This window comes from Gobio gobio (assembly GCF_949357685.1).
Source record: "Gobio gobio genome assembly, chromosome: 11".
NCBI classification, from domain to species: Eukaryota; Metazoa; Chordata; class Actinopteri; order Cypriniformes; family Gobionidae; genus Gobio; species Gobio gobio.
In genome coordinates, this window is record NC_137104.1 from 4,398,381 (window position 1) to 4,418,664 (window position 20,284).

Here is a 20,284-nt window from a genome sequence, read left to right on the forward strand (position 1 = left end):
AGAGAAAAATATAGTAATAATAATATTAGTGTGGACATCGCCTATATACACAACAGAGCTACACGGTTAAACGTTAGAAGATTGCAATCTTGATTCAAACACCCATGCAATCTTATTCCTAAATGATAAATAAAGATTGTATCAATTATATCGTTACACCAGTAGGTTGGCGACAAGTGACTTTTAAATTTTATTCATTCAATCGATTCGTTCAGAAATGCTGATTCATCCAGTAATGAAACAAGTGAGGTAGGGATTGATTGTCGTTTAAATTAACGATCAATTAATCGTTAGCCTTTATATTTTAATGTGTCTACAGCAGTGGCTTATAGCCAACAGCATGACTGTGTGTGCTCTAAACGCCGTGTTCCTCACCCAATAAAAGAATAAGAAGGGTTTTTAGTCTAAATAAAGGACTAGTATGCTTGTAAAATTTGTCAATGTGATTTGATAATTTATTCAATTATTATTTAAAGCTGCAGTCTGTACCTTTTTTGGTTAAAAATGATCCAAAATCAGTTTGAGCAAATGCATAACCAGCCAGTGTTCAAAATGATCTCCTTACCTGTCAGTCTATGGCTGAAGCGGCAACTGAACCCAAATCATTCGCAAAGTTTTATTAACATTATAAAGAGCACAATATTGTATGTAATGTGACCGTCCCAATCATAGTCATTAGTGTGCATTGCTGTTTGAAATGCATGCGATTTAAGCAGCTTCATCGACAATTAAGTTTTATCGATTACATTTATTATCGACAATTAATAGATCGTTGATCAATCGCTAACATCCCTTCACAAAGTGAAGTCTGTACGAGTGAGTCGTTGAATCATTCATTCAACCTAATAGGGATGCACGATATTGGATTTTTGCCGATATCTGATATGCAGATATTTTTCAACTCATTCTGGCCGATACCGATATATGTTTATTTTTTTCATTTGTTTGGAAACCACCATTTTGAGCACAAATTTTTTTTTTCATTCTGGTTTCAGATCTCTGAGGTAAAAGGATACTTGTTAAAAATAAATTAATGTTAATAAAGTTCTTTTTTAAAATAACAGTATATTAAAAGCTCTGAAAATAACAATAATAAAGTCAGTAATTTTTCACCCCAGACAGATGCAGTTGTAATCTAAATATTTTATTTTTGGATTTAATGTTTGTTCACATGAAGTGGGGGTGGCATGGGATCAGCTGACGCTGTATTTAGCTTCAGATAAAAACATTCACAGTTATTTTAGAGCTCCTTGGATTATTTTTCATCCATTTCATAAAATTTTATTACAGATTAAGAAACTGTATGTAAAAGTATTTAATTTACAAGTGTCATGCTTGTGCTTTGACATCATTACTGCTTTATTTATTCAGAAAAAGAAGTAATTTCTATTTATTTGTGTATTCTACTTTTCATTGTATTACTGTAACAACAGCACCTCCACTAAATAGGCTATATAACATTCTCCCGGTCGGGCACTAGGACCTGGAGGAGCTTCAGCTGCTGTAGAGGCTGCTGCGCGCGCTAGAGAGTGGGGAGACGCGATTGTGCTTGTTTTGGGCTAGTTTTGTTGTGAAAACCTGGCAATCCTGAGTTGATTCACAAATTCAAGGCAGCATTTAAAAACTGTCAATATAAATCACCATACATGCAATGCATTTGCTTGTTTTCACTTGAAGAATGACCACACGGCTGACGTGATCTTATCGCTATAGAAGTCGTTGCACACGCGAGTTATTGCAGGCGCATATTAACACGTTATCATATCGGCATCATTTTTTCATATCGGCCAATTTTTATATTTTAAGCATTTATCGGCCGATTCCGATGTCGTGCCGATAATATCCCTACAACCTAATTAACATGCAGTTTAATAGCAGCTCGGACAAAATAGTAATTGGAATTTTTTTGTACAAATTTTTTTTAAGTTCTGTTCAGAGTTGTGTAAGAATCGTGGTCTCCGTTTTAAACCAAAATTGTGATTTCTCAATTCATCCATAATCACAGCTACTTTTCAGGCCTTGTCTTGACATGTTGAATTTTTATTTTCAGAACCATCTACAAGCAGAGCATCGCTGAACTTCCAGGAAGCTCTTTCGAGACCTCCGCTCAACCGGACCCACCTGCACTTCCCATCCCTGGACGGCTCTCCGGCATTAGGCGGCGCGAGCCCTCTCTTCTCCCAGCCCTCCACATCCACAGCGCCCTTCTCAGGGAGCCCTTTCGCTGTAACCTCCAACTTCTCCCTGGTAAAAGAGATTAAGGACTCCAGCTCTCAGCATGAGGACGACAACATCTCGACTACCAGCGGCTTTTCATCACGTGCATCTGATAAAGGTGAGCCACGCTTCTGAGCAGAATCCAATAGATAAGTGCTGCCAGACATTTGAGTTGTTCAGACAGCAATATTCCTTGGAGTCTTAGACTAGGTATAGATAGAACTAAGAGCAGGGCTTAATCTTCTTACAGATGTGCCCACGTCAAAGACTGTGCCGCTCCTCTGGTCCCCAGAGTCTGAACGCACCCACTCTGGATCGCAGCCAGCTCATTCTGGGCTCAAGAAACCAGCCTTCAACCTGTCAGTCTTTGGCACTTCCTCATCAGTAAGTACTTCATATTCTTCTGAGAACATTTGTTAAGCTTAATAGGGGGGTATTCATCTATTTTAAGGGTGCTCCCATCGGGATTTTAGGGGCAGATCACCAATTACTGATCACTGGAAGCAGCATTGGCCAATATCGATCACCAAAATTAAGAATAGTTTGCCTATAATTTAAGCTACACTGTAACTTTTTTAGTTTATTCTTATCTAAAAACACTTAGTTCTTTCAGAAATATGTGCTCATTAATGTATATTTACTTCTTTCAAGTAATAAAGTTTTCTCGTAAGTTTATAATATGCCATTGTAAACACATACGGGTGAGGGGTTCGAATGCCGGTCGCCATGTTGCCCCTCCATCTTGAAAGTACATTAGCCAAAGAGGGACATACCCGTAAATTCAAGCTTCGCCTTTGGCGTTTTAACACTCGATGGCACCGTGTCGAATGTGGACGAGGTCGAACTGGAAGCCATGTTAATCTTGGACTAAATCGGCCACCGTAGGAGTTAAAACTAAATCGGAATTGAGAGGAACAGAAACTAATATTCACTGGATGGTCATATACCTTTTCACCACTAGATGGGGGTAAAATATCACACAGTGTAGCTTTAACAACAATGTATTTTAAGTAGGGCTACGACTAATGATTATTTTGATAATCGATTAGTTGACCGATAATTTTTTTCCAATTTATCAGATAAAAAGACATTTTTTATTGGCAAAATACACTATTCTACATCCTGCCCAATGCTGTCCTTCAAACAAACGTGTCATCTGAGTGCTGTGGACACATACATAGTGAATATATCTACCATTAGCCTACATAAATTAACCTACATACATTTTACATCGAATAAAACAAACAAAAATAATATAATTAAATAAATATCAGGGTTATTGTTATTCAATGGTAACCACAAATTAACCATTGTTTAGCTTGAAATCCATAGTTTAACTATCACACCTGCAAACTTGTCACTTTTCAGCGACAATCGCCTTTTTCTTGGTCAATTGGGTCATTTACGTGAATCGCGTAGAACCGGAGAGTTTTTGTTTTTTGGGGGGGGGTCAGGATAGGTGCACGCGTGTAACGTTACCGAACGGTTTCCGGGTGCAATCTTTAACAGTTCACAGTCGGCTTGTTTTAAGCGTGGAATACACTTCAATCAGAGTTCCCACACGAACATATTAAGTATTCAGTCCATTTTATCAAGAAATTCAAACGTTAAATGCCGTTTTGACGCTCTGTGGCGTGACTGATCACAGTTCAAGCAGCCGTGATCATCTGTGAAGGCGATCGATCATCTCTTACTAAAGAATAAACATGAATGACCATCTGAAGTTATGCTGAGGATACATTACAACTTACTGTCATATATATATAAATATATATGTGTGGTGTAATCGCTCAGTCAGTGTTTCAACGGCGGAAAGACGTCAATATAACTGCTTGTAAACTAAACAATGTCATGTAACGTTAGCATCACATTTACCTCAGGCAGTCATTCAGTGTCCACAGAATTTTATTCACTAGAAAAATCAACTCTTTCGCTAAATATATGCTCTATATTAGCCTGTATATTCATTATATTCTAATTGACCTGTTAGTGATGTCTTGATTATTTCATGCATGTTAAATAAACCGGTCATGAAAATGACAGACACTGTGTATACATTAGGGATGGGCAACAGTGGTCGAGTAATCGAGTACTCGAACGTGACAGCGATCATGAGAACGATGATCGCCCTGAAAAAAAAATATTTGTCTCTCTTTTTTTTTTATTTATTGGTTATTGCGTCGTTTTGCGCGGTACCTGAGGTCTGATTGGTTAGCGTTATACAGCCTCCAGACCGCGGCAAAATAAAGTGAAACTGAGGCACTGCAGTGATGTCTGGAATCATGAGATCATTGAATGGTTATTGCAAGATGTGCAGCGCCAATCTGTCACAGCCTACATAGCATTATAATGAGAACACGATAGTAACAGAATGCTGTAAATGATCTGTGCTTAGTTCCCCGTGTATCAGCTGATCCACAGAGAAACTAGCGAGAACACTCAGACTAGCGCGTGAAGTTCATGTGCGCATTCGCGTCCTTTTCTGCAGATGCACGTTGTAAGATTGCTTTTATGTTGTCTGATTAATCTAATATAAGAAGCGTTTGGTTGAGCTTAATAAGCTAGCAAAGCGCTGCCGTTATACCGGCTGCTGTTCATTCTCTTCAGTTTCAGCTCAAACGCATATTTCATCCTCGACATGATGGTTTAGAGACAGTCATATTCTTTTTAGATAGGCTATTTCTTTCTCAGAATCATTGATATTAGTAATGCAGCAGTGCTATACTGTTCTCGTATTTTTTAACAGTAGACCTATAGTTATTTAAAGCTGTTTTTCGTTATGAGTTTGAAAACGCGCAGTGATGTCTGTAAACGCTTCGATCATGAATAATTAAATGAAGTGCATGATGTGCAGAGTCAATCTGTCAAAGCATTATAATGAGAACAGGATTTTAATAAAATGTTGTTTCTGTGTGCTTTCGTTGTCCGTGTATCAGCGTTGTTAACGGAAGAGCGCATTCAAAATGTTCCGTTTCAAACCCTTCGCCTGTAAAATCTAGCACTGAAGTTCACGTGCGCATTCACGTCCTTTTGTGTTGATTTATGTCGTAATAGGTTCATAATAATCTTCATATTAATATTGATATATGGTGCGTTTGGTTGAGTTTATTATCCAGATAGCAAGCTCTGCAGGGTGGTGTTATTTCAGTTTCAGCTCAAAGGCAATGCTCGATATTACTGACTTGGTTATTTGAGACGGTCATTTTATAAAGATGTTTCTTTATCAATGACATTTATGCATCATAATCTAGCAGTTATTTTTTGTTTTATATGTTCATGTTTTCATATACCTGTTTTCATGTCACTTGTATTTGTCAACAACCATTTTCATAACAGTTTTCATTATCTCAATGACGGACAAGCCCCGCCCTCTGCACCTGCCCCGCCCCCTACACATGCCCCGCCCTCGAGTACTCGTTTTTGAGACCTATCGATGATCAAAATGATAAATTGACAAAAATGGCCATCCCTAGTATACATTATTATATTTCAGCAACAAATTGGAGGAAAAAAATATTTTATAATTAGATTTAGAAGTTAATGCAAAAACTGCCTTATGTGAAGTTTAAATGTTTGTATACAATGTGTTATTTGAGTGTTGATTATTATACCTAAAAATAAATAGCAACTGAATTTAGGCTAATAGTTTGGGTTCTGTTGTTAACCTTTAATATTAATGTGCAAGTAAGGGCTCCCTATTTCTGTAATTTACAGATATATCTTCAATAAACTTTTAGATATCATTTAATTCATTCAAGGGCAGACACTTTTTTTTCTTCTTCAGTAAACCACTGTTAAATATAAAAAATAAATAAAGCAATTTTGTAAAACTCGTACAGAACCGTGATTTCACATCCGAGGTACCGAACCGTCAGTTTTGTGTAACACCTCTACTGTCAGTCTTTTATTTTTTGTGTCATGCGTCACAACACTTCCTTGAGTTCTAGGCGTTTCCGTGTTGTAAATAAAATCATTTTTAAAATATTAAATGTCATTCTCTTTAAGTCACGCTCAGAAATGTAATTTGCATATTAAAATCCCCCCAGCGACACTGTTACCTTTTTTACTCAGAGGAGTTTGCAGGTCTGCTATATGGTATTTGTGTGGTTACACAAATGGTAATCAATACGGTATAATTTTCGTAAGGGTACATTTGTGCTATACATTGTGCAAAAAATCCCTACATTAAAATGATATTAAAGAAAAACAAGAAAGAAAAAACAAACTCAGTGTAACCACAAGAGTTCTGCAGGAACACACACACACACACACACACACACACACACACACACCCTGTTGAATAATACTTGAATTACATGTTGACTTTTAAAACTAAATTTAGCACCTAAAGCAGATATTTCAGTTAAATTAATGTTTATGCCCTGTCTGTTTGACTCGCGTGAATTAGTAACATTTACAGATGATGATATAACCACTGTTCTCTATATGGATCAGTGGATATAACCTGTAAAATTAACGTTTTGCGCTGAGAATGCAGACACACACATCTGTCAAAGTGCATGACGGAGTATGTTAACGCTAATGCATTCGCTTGAAGCTTAAAATAAACAATTCTCATGTTTTGGGCACTTGGATCACGTACCTATCCTGCATCAGCTCGCTCTGTTTCCACTCCTCTATTTCTAGATGCACATTTTGGCCCATTATGTGTATATAAATATGCTCACATGTATGTATACATTTAAGAAATATTTTTTATATTTATATATAAAATATTTATTAGCTTGGTGTGTCCCTGGCTTTACACATGCAACATTTCATACTGTTGATGTTCATAATACCGACGGTGTTTATGCAAATACTCACCAAGTTATGAACACGTTTCTGTATTTAACCGTTTGGGCATGAAAGCTCAAGTGCACGCAAAGAAAGCCGCTTGTGGGATCAGTATCACTTTCGTGGCTTAATGCAGTTTTACTGACTCTTTTTATTAACAAGCATGTCCTGCAGTTTAGCAACATTAAACTGTTGTAGCTGATTTGGACATTAAGTTTGGGTTTTTACGGAGGAATGATTGGCACCACTGTGAAGGAAAGTGCACTAAAATCGCACAGCCCTAGTTAGTTGCTGTAGGGTTGCTTTCGTTGCAATGTCTCCCCTCTCCACAAAGGTCAAATGTATTGTCCTTTTCAGACACATGCTAGAACTGCCAGCCCGGTGAATGTAGCAAAGCAATTTTAGCTGTGCATAGAAAAATTGCCTCACGAGTAGGGCTTGGCCGATAAATGAAATCATATCGAATCGTGATAAAATTCATGTAGATAACGATGATAAGCTCTGGACATTTTTACTCTATATTAGAGCTGCAACTAACGATTATTTTTTCGATTAGTCGACTAATCTAACGATTATTTTTCCAGATTAATCTTATTATTCTTTTTTACTGATTATTGTATTTCAAAGAGGGTAGTGAATTTGTATATTATTTTAACATGAAATCAATGAATGATGACAATATTAATTGTATTTCAGGAAGGGTAGTGTACATAGTATGCCATTTTATAATGAAATATATGAACACAAGAAGCTTTTTAAACATAATATATAATGATACTATTCATCATAAAATGTATACAGAGTAGGCCTAATTAGGAAAAGTTGTTTACTATAGTAGGTGAGTATGATTTACTTATTGATTTGTGTCAATAGTAAACGAAAATGCACTTGTATTTATCTGCAAAAGGTTCACATACAGGAGCTTTCAGCATTGTGTTAATGTATAACTACCGGTAGTCGTCTATTTTGAAGATACATGTGCATAAACAACGACTAAAGCTGCCAGAAGTTTTTGCCCAAACTTCAAAGACAAATGATTAAATGATTAAAGCTAGAGGCATATCTTAACTTTAATGTTACTTTAATCATGTAAACTACCTATATACAGCATGTTATTATGCATATGTGTTTGGGACAGAGGGGAACCGGGTCGCATTAACAGGAGATATATGCAGCCCATAATAAATAAAAGCACGAGACGTACTGGGGTCGGAGAAGAAAACAGGAAAATGTGACCGTCTGTTGCAATACACGCGCCACGGTTCAGCTGCGCGAGAGAACACTGGCAGCAGGGTTGCCAGGTTTACACAACAAAACCCACCCATTCGTTACTCAAAACTAGCCCAAAACAAGCCCAATCGCGTTTCGGGGAGGTTCTCTGGTAAACATCGCGTTCGGGTGGTTAAATATGTGTGTTTTTTTGCTTCAACCCGCGGACATGAGACACAGCCCGCGGCAACAGTGTAGAAGTAGCCCAATTCCGCGGAAAAAAGCGGACTTGGCAACTCTGACTGCAGTGTGAAAGCTCCCGCTCTCCACGCGCACAGCTTCTGCTCTGCCACCGCGTGCAGTGTGAAACCGGCGTTACAGAGCGAACAAAGCACAGTTTTATTCGGCTTCTGTTTAAAGTTCTCCCACACTTTTGAATGTCGCGGTCTGGCTTTATATGATAAATGATCATTTTCACTATGCCCGGGAGCAGAAGCTGCCATTATTCTAGATCTGCTGTTCCATTCTAGAACGTAAATAATGTGCCGCCGACGCGTCGACGCATTTCACGCACGTCAACGTATTTTCGTAGTCGACGTCGACGCGTCGTTGCAGCCCTACTCTATAGATTACTGTAACACCCAATCACACAGCAGAAACAAACGCGACAACAGCCAGCTTTTAACATGAACATCAAAAGTACCCGCTTTACTGGCAAAGGTTACGCGGATCAGTCACGCTAACACTAAAGAGTGCTGTGAGATCCAGTGAGAAGCGCATGCATTTAGCAAAAACACAAATGTCTCGTGCTTTAAACTAGTTTAAAGCCAGGATTAAACAGCGCTGATTAATAGCAGAAACAATGTGTGCAATGATAAAGTCAGAAGGCTTTTCGTTCTTATCCATAATTTACCATTAATTTACTGGTGTGGCACTGGTACTGTGATATATTCATATATAATTGTATTATATTATTAATGTAGGCATGTATTGAATGTATTAAAGGAGTAATGGAATAATATTACAGTATTTTTTTGTGATTGAGCTATAGAATTTGTGCATTTATGCTAAATGTCTTTAGGCTAGGCTACTATTTTTCATACAAATACCATAGAAACCATATCGATACATTTTACCATGGTAGTGAAGAGCTATATGTGTTTTTTTAACTGTGGTTATCATGATCTAAATCTACGATACTATGGAAGAACAATGGTTAATTTTAATAAAACTCAGTCATAATATTTATATTTTACCGTATAAAAATTAGGTTGTTACAATTTTTACAGATGTCCTTTTTTTTTTTTGTTGATGAACATACATGTACATCTGCGTCCTCCTAACTCAAGCTACTACTACTGTCAACTCACTGTCAAATGTGCATTTCTAAGAGACAAAACATGTAATATTATTAATACTGTAGCTTAAGATATATGCCAAAGTCAGGCCACACAAACCTGTTTCATGACTAGAAACAATATCCACTATTAGAACATGCAGAAGCTAAGACATACATTTTTTTTAAATCAGGAAATTAATTTTGTTAAGGAAAAGTGTAAGGAATTCAAAAACGTGAAGCGTTTGTCATATTCTGACAATAAAAAGTAGTTTAAAACTACAATTAACAGTCTGGTTTCTACAACTTTCACCTAGGAGCAAAAATCTTGCCTTTAAATTTGAAAGAAATAAATATTTGACATTTATCGTGATTATTGTCGATATCAACTGATATTCTTTTTTTTTTTTATCGAGATCACTTTTTGGCAATATCGCCTAGCCCTACTCACGAGTTTTGCGTCATCTGATCGGCCTTTATAGGGACCACGATCAGACTATATAAAGTAGGGCTGTCAAAAGATTAATTGCGCTTAATCGCATCCAAAATAAAAGTTTGTGTTTACATAATATATATGTGTGTGTACTGTTAATTATTATTTATATATAAATACACACACAAGCACGTATATATTTAAGAAAAAAATATTTTTTTTATATATAAAACATTTATATTTATATATATTATAGATTATATGAATGTATATACATGCAAATATTTCTTAAATTTATACATGAATGTGTGTGTATTTATATATAAATAATAATTAACAGAGTACACACACGTATATTATGTAAACACAAACTTTTATTTTGGATGCGATGAATCTTTTGACTACGGCTGGGCAAATTAACGCGTTAACGCTGGCGATTAATTTTTTTTAGCTTAACGCATTAAAAATATTTAACGCAAATTAACGCACCGTTTTTATATCCATTTTTGCTTAGCGTTACATGATCATCACGCTCTTATTCATGTAAATGCTTCCGTGTGTGTGTGTGTGTGTGTGTGGTCGGCTAATCAAGGGACACACACACTCGACGCATAGATAGACTCGCGTCAGTTTCCTGCTCACATCGAGTTCTCTTTTGCTCTTGAACAAACAATAACACAGAGGATTTTGAGTATTCTCATATTAGGAGTCTTAAATTAGTTAAATAACGTCTTAAATGAACTTAAAGAGTTGTGAGGAAATGAGATGCGCGGGACAGCGCGTGAGATCCGCGTCTGTTCTTAAAGTGACAGTAGCACTGATGATGATGTCATTAATGTTCATCAAAGAACAACGGAAACAGAGAAAATTGTAGCTTTAATGATGATTCATCTATATTTAATTTATTATATATGCAGTTAAGAAAGATAACTATTACATTTCTGTATATGTCTAACAGGGAAGGCCATGGGTAAATATAACATTTATTATTTTGGGTTTATGTAAAGATTGTTTTAAGTTCACTTAAATTAAAAGTTTTTTTTTTAAAGCCTAATAAATGTTGAAATTGGGAGCTTTCAGTTATACTGGAATGTAATGTCATTAATGTTTCATAGAGACATCAGTGATACTGGCCTTCATTCATAAAAATATGACAATACAACACATATTTAAAATATGCTGTCTTTAAATTGTTTATACATTAATTTGGAGAGTAACTGAAATTACAAAATCAAAATATTAAAAACGTAAAATATTAAAAACTTGCGATTAATTACAGAAAAAAAATTGATTAATTAGTTAATTTTTTTTAATTGATGCCCATCACTACTTTTGACACAAAGCTGTTATCGACCAATAATGATCGTGCCCGATAAATCGGAGCACCCTTTAATGTCCAAGTTTGTCATAATGGCTGTAGTCCTTACTGGGATGCAGATTAATGTGATGCATATTTATTCTCTTCCAGTCAGTGTTGAACAGTTCCGTGCTGAACTCCAGTCAGTTGGGGGATTCGCCCTTCTACCCAGGGAAGACCACATATGGAGGAGCGGCTGCGATGAGAAGTGCTCGTTCACGCCCCGCTACTCCTTACCAGGTTTGAACAATAATGCCAGTACTATGATCTTAAAGGGTTAGTTCACCCAAAAATGAAAATTCTGTCATTAATTACTGACCCTCATGTCGTTCGACACCCGTCAGACCTCCGTTCATCTTCAGACACAAATGAAGATATTTTAGTGTAAATCTGATGCCTCTGAAAGGCCTCCATTGGCACAATGGCACTTTACACTCTCAAGACCCTTAAAAGACACTAAAGACGTCATTACAAAGTCCATCTCACTACAGTGGTTCTACAATAACTTTATGAATCGGCGAGAATATTTTTTTGTGCGCAAAAAACCCTAAATAACGACTTACATAGTGATGACGATTTCAAAACACAGCATCATGAAGCTTCGAAGCGTTATGAATCAGTGAGTCGATTCAGCAGTTTGAAGCGTTATGAATCAGTGAGTCGAATCATGATTCGGATCGCGTGTCAAACTGCTGAAATTTGGCGATTCAAACCACTGATTCGACTCGCTGATTCATAACGCTTCAAAGCTTCATGAGGCCGTGTTTTGAAATCGTCATCACTATATAAGTCGTTATTTAGGGTTTTTTTGCGCACAAAAACTATTCTCGCCGATTCATAAAGTTATTGTAGAGCCGCTGTAGTGAGATGGACTTTGTAATGACGTCTTTAGTGTCTTTTAAGGGTCTTGAGAGTGTAAAGTGCATTTGTGCCAATGGAGGCCTTTCAGAGCCATCAGATTTACACTAAAATATCTTCATTTGTGTTCTGAAGATGAACGGAGGTCTGACGGGTGTCGAACGACATGAGGGTCAGTAATTAATGACAGAATTTTCATTTTTGGGTGAACTAACCCTTTAAAGTGAAATGGCATTTTTAGGTTGCTGCTTGTTGGTTTCATTCCTTTTTGACTGACACTGTATTCTGTTTGTTTCTGCAGCCTCCCGTTAGGAGGCAGATTAAGGCCAAGCCGGCTGGAGCTCAGCCCTGTGGAGTGACCAGCGCCACCGCGAGGCGCATCTTACAGTCCCTGGAGCGCATGTCCAGTCCTCTTGCTGTGAGTTTATGGTCTAGAATCTAAAATCAATTAAACATTTCATTGCTACTGTCCAGCCTAGGGGTTGGCGATAATACACATGATAAACCGATTGAACCAGTAGAGATTATCTGTCATGTTCTGCCGTCACAAAAGCGTGTCATTTTAACTTGTTTTTTTCTCAAACGTCTTTTTATTAAAGCATACAATTCACTTGCATATTTTGAGTTTTTTAAATAAAAATAAAGTAAAATAATAATAATAAGAAATAGATAATTAAATAAATCTATTAAACAGTAAACTTAACGTGATAAAACATCAAAACAAGGAAAATAACAGCAAAAAAAAAACACGATGGAAGAACACCACCAGACTGACCACGATCCCCCACCCTTACTTCCTCGTAGGCCTTCACTCAATTGTCATATATCGTGTGCTAGGGTGCAGACTGTAGTACTGAATTTGTAGTTTTTAGGTATTAATGAGGGGTTTCCATGTTTTATTGAATAGATTGAGTTTGTCTCTCAGCGTATACCTTATCCTTTCTAAATGAAGTGTGCTAGTTAAGTCCTCTAACCACATCTTTGAGGTAGGCACAGTTGTGCTCTTCCATAGGATGAGGATTAATCTCTTTGCTATTATGAAACCATAAGAGAGAAAGCGCTTTAACTTGTTTTTAAACCGCTGTAAAAAGCATTGTATTAAACTGTTCAAGCGCAATATGCAGCGACAGAACTAATTTTGGCGTATGCGGCAGTTTGAGACACAAACACCTGAAACGCGCACACAATGCCATTATCGTGAAATAAAGATACTCGTACAGAGCTCCAGACTGCGACCAAATGGTCAGTCCTTCCAGAAAAATGCGGCTTTTTTTTGTGATTGTTGCGGGCAAAAATCCTTGATTATGCGGCACGTTTTCTTAAAAAATGCGATGAAAAATGCGGGATATTTATGCAATTTTATGCGATAAAATTGCGGGAACTTGCAAAAACTGAGGTTTGATGAGAAAGAGAAAAAAAGCACTACATCACAGAAAGTGCTGGAATATTTAAGTTCTCACCTTGTTTTATTGAAGACCTTAATAATGACTCAAATTTACAAAACATTTAGTCAATCAAGTTCTGTAGCTTTACAAAAGGAATATGCTACAACTTCTGAAAAAATTAATAAATAACTTCCTGTTTTACAGATGTCGCTATACAAAACAGACATTTGAGTGCTTCCAATGCACAAAGTGCAATCTCTTAAAGGGTTAGTTCACCTAAAAATGAAAATTCTGTCATTAATGACTTCCCTTTATGTTGTTGGACACAAATTAAGATATTTTAGTTGAATTCCAATGGCTCAGAAAGGCCTCCATTGGCACAATGTACACTCTCAAGACCCATAAAAGGTAGCCTACTAAAGACGTCGTTACAAAGTCCATCTCACTACAGTGGTTCTACAATAACTTTATGAAGCGACGATAATAGTTATTGCGTGCAAAAAAAACTAAATAACGACTTATATAGTGATGACTGATTTCAAAACACAGCATCATGATGCTATGAATCATCGAGTCGATTCATGATTCGGATCGCGTGTCAAACTGCTGAAATACGTGACTTTGGCGATCCAACCCGCTGAATCGACTCATTGATTCATAACGCTTCAAACCGCTGAATCAACTCATTGATTCATAACGCTTCAAACCGCTGAATCAACTCATTGATTCATAACGCTTCAAACCGCTGAATCGACTCATTGATTCATAACGCTTCAAAGCTTCATGATGCTGTGTTTTCAAATCAGTCAGCACACCGGGAAACTGCTTTGCTCTTGCTGTTATTTTTGTTGGCCAATGTGAGTTTGTGCTTCATCATGGTTTCACCGGTATCTGTGGTTTCTCCACGGGGTTTGAAGCTTTTCGATGACGTTCGCGTCGGGTAATCACGTCACTTCAAAACGTTCCAATGGCAATAGGCGGAAATGGCGGCTCTTGTGTGAAGTAAACGAAAATTTTTCAACTTTCTGCTAATATATGACTTTTTTTGCAACGAAAATGCGGGGATTATGAAATCATGCTAGCCCCGCATATTTTGCACGCGGAAATAGGCAATTTATGCGGCGAAAGTGTGGCGTATTTGAAAAAATGCGGCCCCCGCATGAATATGCGGACTTTGGCTGATTATGCGTTAAATCACGCGATCGCATAATCGCGTTTTTCTGGAGGGACTGAATGGTGGCATTTTGCAACCTTTTGTCCTGTTGGTGTGACAAAATTTTGTTAGAGGTCGCACTGGTGCACCACCACAGTGCCTATCTGATAAGAGCTGACATCTTTGTTACATATGAGAAACATTAAAAACGAAAGCGGAATGGAACGACGCTACTCAAAAGCGCACACACGGGCCGATCTCGATTAAACCACATCACACAGTTCCTACACAGAGCTGGAGGTCCAGTGAGAGAGTTTGAATTCACCACAGAACTAATAACATCGAGATCTAGTGGGAGCATTCAGAGCAGAATTCGATGGAGAAACATTGAGCCATGAATGAAGTTCAGGGGTTTCGGTCCACAAATCTCCAACATTCACCATGGATTTAATGTGGCAACACCACATGGGATTGTGGAAGAAATTGTTGAATGTTCGAATTATTCATCTCAGGGTTGGTGCAAACTTTTGAGAGTGAAATTAAAGGACTTTCACGTGCTTCACACTGTAATATTATTAGTAACTGCACTTATTAACAAACAATCAAATTAACTTATGATCAGGGGTGTAACGATATATCGCGATATAAAAATGTACAACACAAATGTACCAAAATGTAAATTCTGTCGTGTACTCACCATGCCGTTTTTCGTTTAACTTCCAAACACAAATGAAGATATTCTTTATGAAACCTGAGGGATTTCTGTTCCTCCATTTAAAGTCCATTCCTCTCAAACTTAAGATACAAATAAATGTCATAAAGGCATCGTAAAAGAACTAGGGATGCACGATATTATCGGCACGACATCGGAATCGGCCGATAAACACATAAAATATAAAAATCGGCATCGGCCGATATGAAAAAATAATGCCGATATGATAACGTGTTGCTATGCGCCTGCAATAACTCGCGTGTGCAACGACTTCTATAGCGATAAGATCACGTCAGCCGTGTGGTCATTCTTCAAGTGAAAACAAGCCAATGCATTGCATGTATGGTGCTTTATATTGACAGTTTTTAAATGCTGCCTTGAATTTGTGAATCAACTCAGGATTGCCAGGTTTTCACAACAAAACTAGCCCAAAACAAGCACAATCGCGTCTCTCCACTCTCTAGCGCACGCAGCAGCTGAAGCTCCTCCAGGTCCTAGTGCCCGACCGGTTGAATGTTATATAGCCTATTTAGTGGAGGTGCTGTTGTTACAGTAATAAAATGAAAAGTAGAATACACAAATAAATAGAAGTTACTTCTTTTTCTGAATAAATAAAGCAGTAATGAAGTCAAAGCACAAGCATGACACTTGTAAATTAAATACTTTTACATACAGTTTATTAATCTGTAATAAAATTTTATGAAATTGATGATGAAAAATAATCCAAGGAGCTCTAAAATAATTGTAATTTTTTTTTTTTATCTGAAGCTAAATACAGCATTAACTGATCCCATGCCACCCCCACTTCATGTGAACAAACATTAAATCCAAAAATAATATATTTAGATTACAACTGCATCTGTCTGGGTTTAAAAATTACTGACTTTATTATTGTTATTTTCAGCGCTTTTAATATACTCTTATTATAAAAAGAACTTTATTAACATTTATTTCTTTAACAAGTATCCTTTTAGTAAGGAGACCTCAGACATCTGAAACCAGAATGAGAAGAAAAAAAAAATTTTTTGCTCAAAATGGTGGTTTCCAAACAAAGGGAAAAAATAATCGGTATTGATATCGGCATCGACCAAAATTAGTTGAAAAAATCGGCATAAAAATCCAATATCGTGCATCCCTAAAAAGAACTAATCGATTGTCTAATCCAAATCCAAGTCTTTTGAAGAGACACAATGGTTTATGAACAGATTTACAGCGACACGCCTACTGTAGTAAGCACGGACATTCAAATGATTGCATGACGCGCGAAAACAAAATGAGTAAGTAAACGCAGAATTCAAATTCTTGGATGTGCTAAACATTTACAGTTTGAGTGGTCATTTTGACACGCTTTCTTGTGATTTAGAACTGTGATCGATTGCAGTGATCATGTGAAGTGCACGCACTCTTCAAAGTCAAAGCGCAAACCATCATTTAAATCACCATTTAGTTTTAGTAGTATGATTATTCAAAGCATTTGAGATGGTTTATTCTATATGTATAGTGCATTAATAGCGGGAGAGGCGGGACATAGTGAGCACTGGGAGAGATGCTGCCTGTATTGAAAGCGTGAGTAAAGTTGAATGGAAGTTTACAGCGTTTCAGTGACATTATTACATTAAACGACTATATATAATGTTGAATATAATGTATAATAATGCAATGGGGGAATATTTGTGGGTCCTGATGATGATACACTAATAATAATGATATTTTAATAATTAAAAAAGTAAAAAAAAATCTTAAAATATCGGGATGCATATCGTATCGTGAGTTCAGTAATCACGGTTTATATCGTATCGTGACACGAGTGTATCGTTACACCCCTACTTATGATACATTTTTCGCCAGCATCGCCACTGCTCTCAAATGTTCGTCTGGAGCCCTGTTGTATTGTGATATGAAATTTTGGTCATCGTCCACTTCTAACAAAAGTTTATAAAAGTAAGAGTTTATTAAAAAAAGGTACTCGACCAACTTTTCTGTCATCAAATCTACATGGCACTATTTGCTTAATAACTGAAGAGACAGAAAAAGTAAGCATTTCATAAAAATAATGTTTTTGTCAACTTTGCAGGATGCAAAAAGAATTCCGTCTACGGTTTCATCCCCTCTGTCATCTGTAAGTACCAAATCAGCAGTTTGCAACACTTTCACATTCACTTCAATTGAGTTTAGTCTTTAAACATTGCTTGTTTTATTTATTTCAGTCCTTGAATCACTCGGACCTTGACATTTCAAATTACCAGGCAAAAAGGAAAAGGGTAAGTCTTGTGCATTTATACACACAGCCGTTCAAGATTCTGCCGAGTGTCGGATAAAAGGACGTGTAGAAGCATGCATACAAGCAAGTTATAACCAGGGCTTAAAAACGGAAAAAAAAATCAATCGGTTCACTCCGAGCAGAATCGATATTATAGCGTTTCCGTTTTTGCGTTCCTCAATAAACATTACTGTTCCGAAAACGGTTTGATCAAAAAAAAATACCGGTTAATAACGTTATTTTAATTTAGCCTATACTTTAAACAAATATGTATAAATAGACTTATTTTCACTCAATAATAATATAACGCATGGTAATTAAGCTTGAATATTTATTTCATAACATTTTTAAAACCACAACAGAAATGCATGCATTAATTACAAAGCATAAACAGCAGGACAAATATTGACCTGTTTTAATGGAGCGTTAGACAATCGAAAGTGGCCCTCTATATGCCTAATTCTTTTCAGAAGAGTGATAACATTCTTTGTACATAACTTTTTTTCAACACGACTTGTTTAAAAAATTTCATGAATAAAGAATAAATAAACTGGATAACCATTGCTCTTTTAATGCACCGTCAACTGCTAATTTCAAAGCGAACACTGCGCAACACGTCCTTGCATCCCATAATCAAATTCAGTCAGCTAATAAAGCTCGATCATTTAATGCAATATAACATACCATTTAATACGAAGTATCAACCGTCTATAGAAAAAACACTGACCTGTCCTGTATTGGCAATCTGAAAGACTATAGGAAGAATGTTTGATAGATGCTAGTAGCCTAACGTTCCTTGGATAGGCTTAAACGAAATCCACAAACTAGCCTAAATCAGACTATTTGAGCTTAAAGTCCGAAACATACGAAAATAATGTCCTCCATTACCTGCGCTTTCATTGTAGATCTCAGTGGGGAAAGAAATGTACTTGAGGCATGAAAATGCGCGCTCTACTGACGGTAGATTAATAGATGACATTTCACTCACGCTTGATCCGTCAATGTCACATGCTGTACTACTCTATTCATGATTGGTCACTGCCAACTTAAAATATTAAAGAGAACGATAAAATAACGTTATTAACCGGTTAATGGCCGTTTCTGTTCAGAACGATTCAAATTGATTTCGTTTTTGTTCCTCTTACAATTTCTTTCGTTTCCGTTTTCGTTCCTTGAACCGGTTCGGAGCCCTGATTATAACTATTACTTTCACGTAGCTTTTGCTGCTTGTGTTTGACTGGTAACAACTGTGGCAGCTGGCTATTAATCCCAAACAATGTGCCTATTCATCCAGCACCAGAAACCCAAAGCCTGTAATAACCATTTGTGGCGGATGTCCATAGTCCAAAATATCCAGGGCTGTGTTTTGCTGTTAAAGTGAGCACTTGATGCATCACAGCAGAGGGCTTCATGCATTCACTGTCCGTGACCTTACAATGTTGAGTGATTGTTCAGCCAAACGCTCTCTTTAATGCCTGCTGCATTTGTGCTGTTGTTCTGTCGAAACCCAGCTGGAGCCGTCAGTCCCTCCTGTGCAGAAGCTGGTGGTTCCTGCAGCTGCTGTGGTGTCTGGTAACCGCTCCATGTCCTTTAGACCATCTCTGACCCCAGGTGGAGGGAACCGAGGGGTGGACAAAAACAACAGGGAGACTGTGAGTTCAATATTTAACGCAAAGCACCATATATTAGGATTCACTATATGACTGTATCGGAGAACACACAGGAGGGGCATATTTGGACACTGCCCTTTAAAGGAACACGCCAACTTTTTGTGACTATCTTATTTACTCTATAGAGACAGAGCGATACGCGTCATAATCTGAAGGCCACGCCCACCGGGGGGGAAAACAATCAAACCGCCTCCATTGACTTTGCATTGCGTGAAGCGGCGTCCTTGTCATTTCGGACTTATTACAAAAAAACAGAATGTCTAAAAGCTGATATGTGACAAAGTGTACAGCAAACAAGCTAAGCAAAACCCACAACCATGGTTTTTATAAGCTATTGACCCAAAAAATTAGCGTTTAAGGACAAAAGTGGATACAGGCCATTGAGACTAGGCATGTGCCGGTATCAAATTTTCATGTTGCGATTAATTGCTGAAGCTTTTATCACGGTATACGGTATTATCACGATATTGAAACAAGTTGCATATTATGAAAGTGTTGTTAAAAAGCGATATTAAAAAAGTGTTGTCATACTATAACAGGTTAAATCACTTTCTTATAACAAAAGAACCAAACATTTAAATACAATAAAGCAATACACAAAAATGTATAAATTAAACAAATATTTAAAACAGATTAAAGTGCAAAATAATTATAAAGAACAATAGGTATGCTGAAATGTACATTTAACTAAGATTAATACATGCTTTAGAAGTATTTTTCATTGTCAGTTTGTTAATGAAGGAACTAATGTTAAATACTGGAGCCTTGTAAAGTGTGTGATTGAACAACAGTCAGAACATATTCAAACAATATCTAGGGCATGTCATTTAGTCCAGATTAAAATATATAATGCAAGTTTGAAAATGAATAGCCTTAAGTCTTTAAGTATTATGTATT

General features: G+C 36.9%; 1 protein-coding gene across 2 annotated transcripts in view; it reads left to right on the forward strand.

Annotated features, from left to right (window-relative positions):
* nup153 (nucleoporin 153) overlaps window positions 1–20,284 on the forward strand; it is a 65,224-nt gene that overhangs the window by 15,956 nt on the left and 28,984 nt on the right. Inside the window, exons 3-9 of one of the 2 annotated variants that reach the window (XM_079829171.1) lie at window positions 2,051–2,335; window positions 2,468–2,601; window positions 11,461–11,589; window positions 12,509–12,625; window positions 17,532–17,576; window positions 17,665–17,718; window positions 19,229–19,369. In XM_079829171.1, the coding sequence (XP_079685297.1) occupies window positions 2,051–2,335; window positions 2,468–2,601; window positions 11,461–11,589; window positions 12,509–12,625; window positions 17,532–17,576; window positions 17,665–17,718; window positions 19,229–19,369 (905 nt within the window). The remainder of the gene's footprint in view (window positions 1–2,050; window positions 2,336–2,467; window positions 2,602–11,460; window positions 11,590–12,508; window positions 12,626–17,531; window positions 17,577–17,664; window positions 17,719–19,228; window positions 19,370–20,284) is intronic. The other variant, XM_079829172.1, reaches the window with a different exon arrangement.